The sequence below is a fragment of the Macaca fascicularis genome, chromosome 11, assembly GCF_037993035.2.
Source record: "Macaca fascicularis isolate 582-1 chromosome 11, T2T-MFA8v1.1".
Classification (NCBI taxonomy): domain Eukaryota; kingdom Metazoa; phylum Chordata; class Mammalia; order Primates; family Cercopithecidae; genus Macaca; species Macaca fascicularis.
Window position 1 is genome coordinate 231,223 of NC_088385.1, and position 12,807 is coordinate 244,029.

Sequence of the window (12,807 nt, forward strand, 5' to 3'; positions counted from 1 at the left end):
GGCTATTACCTTTAGTAATTTAGATCAGGGGTTGGCAGGTCTGTGCATCAAATCTGGTTCACTGTGCTTGTAAATATAGTTTTATTGGTACTCAGCCATAGGCACTTGCTATCACCCATGGCTGAGGCCAGAGTTAAGTGGTTGTAAGAGACCTTATGGCCTGCAGGAACTAAAATACCAGCTGGCACCTTGCAGGCAAAGTTTATGACCTGATTCGGGTAGCTGCTTAAACTGTCCAATTCGCTTGTTCTAAAACAATCCAACAATACAGCACACTTATCTGAAGATTTGAGAACACGCATGCACCAGCCTAATCAGAAGAAAAGTCCAATTCCACCCAGAGGGCTACAACAAACTCTTCCCTTTTCCATACAAGGAATTAAATGAATAAAACTGTGTGAGATTTTACTGGTATGTATCATACGCACGAGTCTTGATGAAAAGTTAAAAACGTGTATTTATACAGATACATAATGTTACTTTTCCTTCCACGTTTAACTCATACACTGTTTTTGGAATTCTGGTTCACAAAATCTGCATTTCTGCACCAAGATTTTGAAGGCAAAAACCCGAATGCTGAGCCAGTGGTCAATTCTGAGGCGCCCAGCATGTTCAGGAGGCAGTGTCAAGGAGCGTGTCCCTTACCTGGAGGGGTGTAGGCATCCATGGAGGTCTGCACGACCAGGGACCTGCGTTTGGAAGGCATAGGCACCGCCATCTTCCACTCTTTGTGTTTGGCCAGAGCTGCCTGGACAGCTTCCGTGTGGACGTCTGAAACGGAGAGAGCTCAATCACTCAGGGCTCAGCTGAGGTCCCAGTGGCCAAGCTGTACCCTCCTCTCTGTCCCCGCAGCACGGTTCATCCACCTTCTCAAACTCACCAACAGATGGGTAGGTGAGGAAAGAAAATCAGTGTTTACAATTCCAGTAAAGACATTAAAATTTATTCACAGACTTTTAATTATTCATTTTATTACTGCAGAATCCATGTCCACAAGCAAACACTGGCTGTAAACTGCGCTGAGATTTTTCTTTTTAGGGTGAATGGACCTTGATCTTTGGAGATTCTTTGTAGGTCACACGTGTGAGCCTCCAAATCCTTTCACTGTACCACTGAGAGGCGTGCACACGCCTCGCACCCCAACTCACACAGCCACAGTCGCAGCTCAGCTCAATACCAGCCATGGGCCAGGACTGTGTTGGCTATGGATAAGGTATGGCTGTGTCCCCACCCAAATTTCAACTTGAATTGTACCTCCCAGAATTCCCATGTGTTGTGGGAGCGACCTAGGGAGAGGTAATTGAATCACTGGGGCCCATCTTTCCTGTGCTATTCTTGTGATAGTGAATAAGTCTCATGAGATCTCATGGTTTATCAGGGGTTTCCGCTTTTGCTTCTACCTCGTTTTCTCTTGCTGCTGACATGTAAGAAGTGCCTTTCGCTTCCCACCATGATTCTGAGGCCTCCCCACTATGCGGAACTGCAAGGCCAACTAAATCTTTTTCTTCCCAGTCCCGGGCATGTCTTTATCAGCAGCGTGAAAAGAGACTAAAACAACCATTAACACATTTTGTGGCTATTAACCCATTACATTAATTCCACACATTCACTGAATGCCTTCTCTGTAAGTCCCTACGGGCTGGGGACGCAGTGGTGATAAGGCAGACAGTCTCATGGCATCTCACGCAGGCCACTTCTTAAGGGACGAGACAAGTGATACATGGGCTAGAGAATTAGAGCAGAGACAGATGCAGCGGCAACTCCAAACTGTGAAGCCAGGGAAGAACCCTCTTAACACAGAATCAGAACAACGGGAATGAAACATACCGGCTGTCAAGATGAGAATCTTTGAGACACAGGCAAAAACCCGCTCAAAGGCCCTAAATTGTCAGTGAGAACGGTGTTAGCAGAATAAAAACACCACCAAAAATGGCCAGCGTGAGTGAAGACGGGTTGGGGCAGTTTTCTCTGAAGCTGCGAGAATAATCCCATGAAAGGGAATCGGACGTGGCTTTCTGGCTTAAACCCCCCAAGCTGCCACCTGAGACAGGACCCAGACCCTCAGCATCACGCCCACAAGCAGCTCATCACACTGCTTGGTCTTGGTCAGCCTTTGTGCACACTTCTCTCCCTAACTAAAGAGCCTGGTCATCTGGCCACTATTTCTAATTCCCAGGTCAAAAACCACTATGTGACTGACTTGGCTCATGGCCAAAAACTGAAGGCATCAATGAAGTGACAGTCCACTCACTTCCACAAATCGCTTTTTGTTTTGCATATTCTCCCTTTTAAACTTTTTGGATGTAATTTCAAACACACAGAAAATCTGCAAGAAACAGCGTAGCGAATTCCCACATAACTTACCAGGCTCAACTTAGGCCCAAATGCTCCTATCTTACATCACTGCTTTCCCCCCTCCCCCATGAATTTTCTAAGTCAAATGAAAATAAATTTCAGATACTATGTCCTTCCATACCTAAATGTTTCAACGTATTTCCTCAACACAAGGATATGCTCTCACATTCATTTTCCTCAAGATCGGGAAATTTAACTGTCATATACAAAGTTCACTTTCAAATGGTGTCAACTGTCTCCATAATTTTTTTACTTTGTCCTCCTATTTGAAGATCCAATCCAGGATCATGAATTGATTTGTCATGTGATTTTTACCCGTCCAGAATCCAAGTTTCTCAGCTTTTGTGTTTCTTGAAATTGGAAATGTTAAAGGATACAGGTCAGTTATTTTACAGCTTGTCCTTTATTTTGGTAACTTCCGGACTAGACTCAAGAGTATGCATTTTATAGCAGGGACACCGCAGACGTCTGTCCTGTGTGGCAATGTTAACATCGGCAACTCAGTGAAGGTGGTGCTTACGTGCCTCCAAAGCAAAGATGCTACTTCTCGCGTTGAAATTAAGATTTGGGAGGAGACACCCTGACACTATGTGCATATTCTGTTTTCCATCAATTCTTCACTACTAGTTTTAGCATCCACTGATTTCCTGTCATTCCTTCTAAATCATTAGATCCTCCATATTCACTGAAAAATAATTATTCTATCTTTCAGCATTCATTTACCTATGTCCATATGTACTCATGGAGTCTGGCTTGGTGGGTGATGATTCATAGTTACAATGGTTTGTTCTGTTGCTCAACTGGTCCCAGATTTGACACCGGATTCCCCAGCCCTTAGACCAGGGCTCCTTCTAGTGAAGAACCGTGTTTGGAAGTTAAGAGTGGGCACCGGGTGCTGCTGGGCATTGCCAGCAAGTAGAACACACAACACGCATGTACACGCATATGCACCCACACCCATCCACAGGCACTTCTATCCCTGTCTACATCTGTCGGGAGCCACCAGCTTATACTGATACCTCCTGCTGCAACCGAATCCCACGTGATCCATTCCAGGCTTTGGCCTTTTCTTATTTCTACCTCTTACCAAGAAAGAAACCTGGGTCCTGTAACACTCAATATATTCACTGATTTATTAAACTTATTTGCTTAAGCCTGGAGATACAGAAATGCTTTCAGAATTGCTATCTAATACCACTGTGAAAAATCTATCGAGTTCAGTGCTCATTTGTAATTATTTTTTCATTGTTTTGGAAGGGAGAGAGTACAAAGTATACACAGTGAAATGTTCAGATCTTGAGTACACTTGGCGCATTACGATAAATGGAAATTTATTACCCGAATCAAATCTTTCGCGTCAAAGTTCCCACAAGTCCCCTCCCAGCCCTCAAGAGACAGTCACTGTTCATTCTCGAGGAGTGTTCTTGGTGCTCTTCCGTCGCCCGAGACTCGCATAGATTCTCCATCGTCACATGGACTCCACGGCGTGGTGTTCACTCTCTGCTCAATTCAAGGCTCCTGGAACTCATCCCCGTTGTCTGTTTTGGTTTCAGTATTTTGTACGTTTTTCCTGATGGGAACTAGGACAATGTATGAATATATCAGAATTTGCTCATGTTTCTCCAGATGAGAGAGATTTATGTTGTTTCCAGTTCTTGGCTCTGACAATTTACTCTGGAGATAATGTGCATTCTTTTACAAGGACACACATTTTCAGCTCTCCTTGGTGAACGTCTACAGCGTACCTGCTGGGCCATATGGTAAGTGTACATATTTTAAAGAAACTGCCACAGTTTGCTGAAGTGGCTGTGCCATTTTAAGTCTCCATCAGTCTGAGATCCAGTCTGTCTTATCTTCACCAGCAGCTGCTACTGTCCTCCCTTCTCCAGTCTTGTGAAGGGGAACCTTGTGGGTTTAAGTTGTACTTACCCAATGACTCCCTGGTGAGCACCTTTCACGGGCCACTGGGCATCTGTATACATCTGTTGCGAAGTGTCCATCTTGCATGCTTGCAAAATTCACACCATTTCTGGTTGTTTGTACATTTCCTAAAATATTCTAAATAAGGCCCTATGTCTTCTGTACATCGAGCATCTCCCTGCTTCCAAGTCTTTATGCCTTTTAGTTCTCCTGACTCACTTCACGGACGAGGGCCCCAGTGCGCACCATGCGAACCTGAACCACTGAGAATGGCCATGCTCCCGACACCCCTGACTATGGGCTGAGCTCCCCCGGCTGCCACCACCGAGGAGGGGGGTCAGCTCTGGTTTTTCAGGAGTGGCCTTTATCAAATGGAGAAAGTTCCCTTCTGTTCCTGATGTGGTAGGAAATTCGTATAAGGACTATTAAATTTCAACAGATGTTTTTCAGTGTCTACCGAGAGGATAAAATAAATGGGTTTTCTGCTTTATTTTTTGTTAATATGGTGAACTACATTGATTTTTGAATGATAAGCCAAAATGTACAATGCAAAACTACAGATCACGAGAACAAACTCTAAGTGTTCATGGTATTCTTATATCCCTTTTACATATTTCTGGGTTTGATTTAGTAAGAATTTGTTCAAAGCTTTGGCATCTGTATGTCAACAAGAGTGAAAGACGTGAGATTTTGCCTCGCATGCAAACTAACAAAGGGAGCCAGCACCAGCCCAATGCACTGACGGAGCCGGGACATTTCCGGGCCAGAAACAAAGGGCTTGTCACACACAGTGGGGCAGCAGGACCCACTCACCCCTGTCGATATTCAGGATCACACTGTGGGGCAGCGGGACCCACTCGCCCCCGTCAATACTCAGCAACGTCCTGTATCCCTGTACAAAGACAAGATGTTATTTAGGCAAAACAAAATTAATGATCATGTAAAGAACCGCTTACATTTTTCTCTTCTGAGAAAATTTGTCTTTAGCAACCATGGCTCTCAAGGCACTCACTTGCACATTATACATAATACTGCTTGTGGCCAAAGTCATGGTACCTTCCTATTCTTAAATAATTTACCAAGAGTTCTGAAAGGCGAGTATTTTAAAGAGAAAAGTGGTATGTGGGTTACCCAGGCTAAGGAGTGAGTTAGCCGGACAATTCTTGTGAAATATGTGCTTTTTCTAATTAGAAAATCTGAGAACAAGGTAACAGTGTGAGTCTGTTATCTCCACGAAGGAGTGAAATGGGTGCTGGGAAATTGAAGGAGCTTCAGAACGGGAATCTCACAACCTCAAATGGGGAGACCGGCAATTGGGAAAGCAGTCGCTCTGATTCATGGAGTTTTCGGAGATTCACGTCCACTCCGTGCTGCATTTGAGCGACTTTTCTTCTTGTGATGTGGACACGACAGAAGAGAGGTCCCACGTGGACATTCGGCATTTGTGAGGGTCTGGCACCATGACTCACTTCCATAGATTTAACATGTTTATGTATAAATTACAATGGCTCAACTGTATAAAAACTGATAGCAGTTATAGATCAATTCCCTCATTTCTCACTTGGGCCACACTTCCTGTTTCTGCAAGAACATATCGCTTGGCTAGAAGACACGAGGTTGACATTGAAAGGAAAAAGGACCTTGTATAAAAATGATGCAGAGAATTCTTCTCAAAGGCCACTGGGACACACACTTTGTTGGTGACCAGCTGTCTACCGGCACGGCAGCGAGACAGACAGAGCTCCATGCGTGAGCAGTCACAGCTCCCGTGACCCACACCAAGACCCCCAGGGTGACGACAGGCCAACCAGCAGCCTTGGAACGTACACTTCCTTCCTGAAATAGCTTCCCGAGAGACAACAAACAGTGATAATTGCAGGCATTTCTATGACTGGGAAGCAAGAAACCCTCCCAATCCTGTTCCTTCTACACCACATCCAGAACAGGCGTACACCCGGTGTAGAAAGCTCCCAAGGCCTGAACAGATCATTCGAATCTAATTCAGACTGACCTAATCTCTGCAGTGCAGTCCTACAAACAGACTTTCCAAAAGTTACCAAACCACTACCTCAAACCTCATGCTTTCTCTGCTTCGAAAGAGGACATGCGGCTCGGTTTATACAGCCACCAGCACACACACAGGGTATTATCTTATTGCCCGCCCTTCAGTGCCAAGAAGAATCCTGCGGTCTCTCACAGTAAAAACAAAACCACAGCCACCACAACCCAGCTTTTCAAGTTGCAGGGAGTTTTACAGCCTCTTTCTATGTCGTCTTCCTTTTTGCCCCAAACTGGATATTCTTTTTACTTTCTCCTTATTTCCTGAATATAATTTGATGAATATAATCAAAGTGCTTGTGTTAGAAGCAACTTTACTTAAAAAGAATTGAAAGAACTACATCAAAATATTAAGAGTAGCCATTTCAGGATGACAAGAGAACAATATATTGTTTTTGTTCATTCTTTTCAACATTTGCAAAGTTTTTTGCCTTGAGTGTAGTCACTTTTGCAATCAGAGGTTACAGTGCTTGATGGAATGAGGCCATGAAGCACACACGCCACCGAGTTTCTAACACAGAGCAATCTGTGAGGAAGGATGGAGACACAGGAAAGGTTCATTTTAAAGCAATGCAGGTGTTTTCTTTATAAAGGCAAAAGTCATTTTTTAAAGTGTTTGCATCATACACAAGTCTGCTAAATTTGGTCAAAAAACAGAGAAAACAGTAACAGAAGAACAGTTTAGCCCACAAGGAGACCAGCACACCCAGCTTGAGGCCACTCCAGATGAGGAGTGGAGAGTGGTTTCCTCACAGCTGACCCACAGGATCGGGTAACACAAGCAGAAGGGAAACATGGGGACCACAGAGACATCAGACTGTGGACTTCATAGCAAGAGACAGCAACACAAACTAGCGGAGTCATTAAAAACTATGGTAAAAAGAGGTCCACATTCTATTTTAACCTGAAATCAGTGGCACGGGGACCACCACACCACCCTGCAGTTGCCTCCTCCCTCCCCCACACACAGCAGCCTCCTGGGACAACATCCTACTTCCAACTTGCAGTTGCCTCCCATCCCACCCCCCCACAGTGGCCCCCTACAACATCATCCTACTTCCACCCTGCAGCTGCCTCCCATCCCCAACACACAGCATCCTCCTGGGACAACCTCCTACTTGCTGCCCACAGCCTGGAGCCCCCAAAGCATGGAGGGGCTTAGCGAGCCACACAGCATTCCCCCTTCACACCTGGGAAGTCAGCCCCTCACTGAAGTGGGTCCTGCGCCCACCAGCTGTGCACGATCAGAAGTGTGAGGTTACGGACCTGGTAACCAACTGTGCAGAGAGGCGTGAGGTCATGGACCTAGTCGCCCGTTGTGCACGATCAGAGGTGTGCAAGGTTCCAGACCTGGTCACCCACTATGCACAATCAGAGGTGTGAGGTGATGGACCCGGTCACTCGCTGGGTATGAATAGAGGTGTGGGTGGTTAGTGACCTGGTCACCAGCTCTACACAATCAGAGCCATGCGAAGTTGCAGACCTGGTCACCAGCTGCACCCAATCAGAAGCTTTTGAGGTTAGGGACCTGGTCACCTGCTGTGCACAGAAGTGTGAGGTTATGGACCTCGTCACCCGCTGTGCATGATCAGAGGTGGGCCAGGTTAGGGACCATGTGCGTGGTGATGGACCTGATCAGCAGCCAAGACACCTGACGTTTCCAGTGTCATCCCGGCTTCTTTCAAAACTGGAAAAGTCTTCAGATATTTCCCAAAAGCTCGTCCATCTTTGAAAACGATATGCGTGTGCACAGGTGATACCGATGACTGAAGATTGAAGGTTAGAGCATTCCAGCCCCATGCCCATGTCCCATCCCATCTGCAAAAACTCCCTCTCTGAAGCTCCCTGAACCCTGTGGCAGGCCTGAGACTCAGGTCCAGTGTCCTGTCAGTTATACTGAACAAAATGTAATTCAACACTGGCCATGGGCCCTGTGCTTTAAAAACCACATATAAATCTCCCAAAGAACTACAATCTATGAAAGCTTTCATGGCTAGTATTTTAGGAAGACTGATCAGTCTTGACCTAAATCAAAGCCGACACTGCCCAAATTCACTCTGACCCCAGTTTCGTGCACAGGCAGCCATCGCCTGGCCGTCAGGGTGACCAGCAGCCTGGGCACAGACAGGACCAGCGCCGGTCCCTCTATGCACCTTAAGGGGGCTTCTGAGCTGCTGTCCATGATCAGTGATGGTGACGCCCAGAGCAGCTTTCCGGGAAAGCAGTAAACCTTTCAGGTCCTCACCTCACGAGGATGGCCATGTATAAATCAACCGCCTTTGTTACTGCCCTGCCATTCTCAAAGAGGGGATGGGTTAAACTTCTTTATCCACATGCCCAACACAAGGCACACCTGCCCCAGCACGAGGCTCATCTACTTACTCCCGGGAAACTCACACAACCCACAATCAGAGGCCGCACACAATCTGAGACTGAGCACAATCAGAGACCACACACAATCAGAGGCTGCACAGAGACCACACACAGAGACCCACACAATCAGAGACTATACACAATCACAGGCTGTGCACAATCAGAGGCCATGCACAATCTCTGCAACCTCATCAGAAACTGTTTCTGACCATTCACTTGAGGCCACCAAGTTTAAATAAGAGGCCCAGGTTTTAAAAGACAGCAGGAGTTCTCTGAAGGCAGACTCCGTGCATTCCACCATCAGCACCATTTGTGCCTGTCACGGTCAGGAAGAACCACAACCACGTCTCGGTGCCCTTGCAGTGCAGGGCGCTGCGTTTCTCCCCCTTTCCAAACCCGCGGCGGCTCCTGGCAACCCAGCGCCTCTGCTCAGCCACGCGCCCCCAAGGCCTTCCTCCCTCACCCCACAGGGGAGCTCCCGCAGCCGGGCTATCTGGCTCATCACTCCAATTCAGTCACTTACACCCTCATTCCAGGCTGAAAATCTCTTCTGAAAATATCCAAATCTTACCCACGTCAGGCTCCATTTTTTCCCCAGAGCTCCTCATCCCCTCCAGAGCAGCAGCCCTGGTGCCCGTGCAGCCGGGGCCTGTGGGCAGATCCGTGGGCTCAGAGTGCCCAGCCCCTCAGGCCCTCTGTGTGTCCCCTTACTCCCTGCTCCCTGGCGTTAATGTCCTCCGTCTTCGATTTCCTGATAGGCAAAAGGGGGTTAATTCTAAGAGTGCTAACCGAACTGGATCACTTAACACCATGTCGGGCCCAGAATACCCCTTGATCAATGACAGATATTGCTGCGCTGTTACCATTGCGCTGGGTCCAGGTTTCCTGTGAGCCCTTTAGGCTCTTTGCCGTAAAGGCCACTCATTGGACCTGTCCAAGCCTGTCTATATCAGATGGACAGGTGAGTGGCCGATGCACACGTGTGATGCTGAATGGGATCGTGCAAAGCTGGCCCTGCGTATTTTGGTCAACGTAAGAAAAAAGTCGCCCATACTTGCTTGCTGCCGCCCTGCGGTGTCCAGAAGGAGCCGCTTAAAGGCAACTGCGCCGCACCTACCTTCTTGGAAGGAGACGGCAAGTCCAGATTGGCTGGAGCTGGGAAGTTGTGCGCTACAGATCAGGGCTGCGTAACCCAGGGAAGGCATCACTCGAAACACGTGCTGGAGGGCGGCCAATCCGACCCGACCGTCCACCTCCAGGGTCAGCCATGGGGCTCCACTTGATGTGTCATCCTGATCACCCCTCACAGAGCAAATGAGCCTTTGACTTCAGCCTGTCCTAGGTACAACACCGACTCCCACCTCCCACGTCCTGAACCAGCCTGTTCCGGGGATTGCTGTGGAGGTAGAGGAGCAGGCCCAAGACATCTAGTGGCATTTCCTGGCAAGGACACTCACCATGCTCGACCATAAAACTCGGGTCAACTGGTTTTTCGGAGGGACTGTAATTTACTTGTGGCACGCATGGATACTGATTGACCCAGGGAGGGGCACGGAGGAAGCTGAAGGAAAACCCATGGTGACTGCGCCAGGCATTCCCGCACACACCGACATCTTCAGACTGGGGCGGCGTCCTAGTCTTACAATCAAACCGAAAGCCCAGAGAAACTAGGGACCTTGTCCAAGACCAGCAACAGGTATGTGGGCAGCTGGGATTCAACTAAGTCCTTTCCTGGATCCATCCGCGCTGCTCCCTGCCCCCACTCCCACCACCCCGCCATGGCCCCCGATAGACACAGCAGGTCTGAACATCAGGCACCCCGCACGCAGAGTACGGAGCAGAGCCGGCTTCCGCAGTGGGATCTCACACACATCCCACTCCCCTTCTTGCCGAATGCCTCGGGACTCTGTGCGGTCAAGTCTGCAGATGTGGCCTCACTCTGCGCTAGGAGATCTGGGTGGCCGGCAGCGTTTTGCAGAGTGCTCCTCCAGACGGGGCTCGTCGGCTGATCCATGAGACACAGGACACCTGAGAGAAGGGCTGACAAACCCCACAAAGTCGCTCCCAACATGGAGAGGACAGGACCACAGCGGGGCTCTCGCAGTCCACGCTTTGGACAGGTCTTGCTGCAAACTGTGGTGCTCGTCAGGCGCGAGGAAGTTTCCCAGGGCAGGAGCTCTAAGTGACACAGCAAAAGCGACACAGGCGATGCAGCAGGATGTACTTCAGCTCAGGGCTCAGGAACCACGGGGTGCAGCGTGGCCTGCAGCAAACCAGACACATCAGAAGCCAATGTCCCACCTTTTACATTCAGTGACATTGAACGGAGGGAGTTATCTGTAGCAATCATCTTCCTGGGGGACCCGTACAGCACGCATGACCACCGACACTGACCACGAGTCCTTCCTAGGTCCTGGGGGCTACCCCACTTTACACGCACGGTTCCATGCACAAATCTACGCGTGGCAGTTGTTAGGCCCAGCTTAGAGATGAGGAAAACGCTGCTGGAAAAGCTAAGTGAGAAAATCAGACTTCAGCACACCTGCCATCTCCAAGACCACTACTACTCTATGTGCTAGGGTCTCAAGGGTTGGGTGTGTGGCATTTTAAGTGACTAATTGTAGGTGGTTTTCTTCTCTCCTACACCTGTTTAGCCTGAACGTGCACGTACATGCTCTGCTGCAGGTGCACTGCCGTATGTAGACCAGCAATGCTCTTTCCTGCCTCGGGTTCTCGTCACTGCCTTCCGGAAAATCTCACCTGCTTTACAGCCAAGCCAGGTAGGCCTGGTCAGCCGCACAGTGAAACTCCTGCAGTGTCAGAGCTAAGTGCTGGCTGAGACTTTAACGGCGAAGACAGTGGAGTAATGGGGATAAACTGAGCAAAACTGTATTGTAACGCAGATGAACGTCTAGAAGCAAAAGAAACTGACACCCCTGAGAGCAGGCGACTGTCTCTTACTATGATGTTAATAGCAGCTTGCTGTTTCCAGTGTCTCCGTGTGCCAGGGTTTCCAGTCAGCGTTTGTGTTTATCTGCTCTTGGGCTACCTGATCAAACCTCCGCAGAGATCAGGGATATCTAAATTGACCCAGTATCTGCAGGCTGGCTGCTCAGAGGCCGTGGTGTGGAACGGCCAGGACATCGCTTAGTCATACGGGGCACAAGCACGTCACTTGCCACTCCTGTCTTTCTGTTTCATCAAACCCTCTTTTCTCCTGAATATTGACCATAGCAAAGTCATTAGCCTTTGAGATGCATTTGAAACATCAACTTGCTTTGTTCAAGAGGTTTAAGACACACGTAAGTCTTTCTTGCCATGCTCAACACACACAGCCGGCCGTTTCTGAAGTCAGTGTTTCTGGAACAAAAGCCTCGGCCTGCCCCAGTGAACATTCACACTGAGCACACTGTCGCAAGGCTGCTTGGCCAACCAGCAGGGGGCAGGAGAGAGCTGCAGGGGCCACGTGGGGTCCCTGCAAAGGCGCCTCACTCCCTCAGTCAAGCGCGGTGCCTCCTGCCAATCCAGCGGCTTCCTCCAAGGGGAAGAGGCCTCTTCAGCTGCTACTGCACTGATTTCAGACGGCTCAGCCAATGGGGCAACAGATTCAACAGAGTTCCATGTTGTTTAAGGAAAACTTCTGTTACCAGGCAACCTTAGTACCATATTCAACGTAAAATAACCAACAACATTGTTTCCAAAACAACGTGCTACTAGTGCCTTATCCTTCAATGCTGCTTAAACACGGAAAAGTATGAGGAAAAAAGAGCATGGCACTTACTTCTTTAAAAATAACACCTCTTCCAGGTTCATTTTACCCCTATCATAAAGACTTAGAACTGTGGATTCCCTACAGGAATGTGGAGTGGGGTTGGATCCCCACACTGACCCAGACTCACCCCAGGTCAGTCATCCCCCCACCACGGGGTTCACACCTCTCCAGGCCCTGTCACCTCATCAAGGAAAGGTGGCGTCTCTGAGCTCTCTTCGCAGGAAGCACCCGAACGGGAGCTAGAGACACAGACACACCCACAACTACTTTGAAATCCTAAACATATTTAAGGACTTCATTATTAGTTTTTTAAAACTGTAAGAACAAAG

At 48.4% G+C, this 12,807-nt stretch overlaps 1 protein-coding gene across 35 annotated transcripts in view; it reads right to left on the minus strand.

The window, feature by feature from the left end:
- LOC141408000 (disco-interacting protein 2 homolog C-like) overlaps positions 1–12,807 on the minus strand; it is a 274,075-nt gene that overhangs the window by 106,027 nt on the left and 155,241 nt on the right. For 23 of the 35 annotated variants that reach the window (XM_074005975.1, XM_074005970.1, XM_074005974.1 and 20 more), the window contains one exon: positions 646–771. In XM_074005975.1, coding sequence (XP_073862076.1) covers positions 646–771 — 126 coding nt within the window. Of the gene's footprint in view, positions 1–645; positions 772–5,088; positions 5,168–12,807 lie in introns of all 35 variants that reach the window. The other 12 variants (XM_074005964.1, XM_074005963.1, XM_074005962.1 and 9 more) reach the window with 1 other exon arrangement.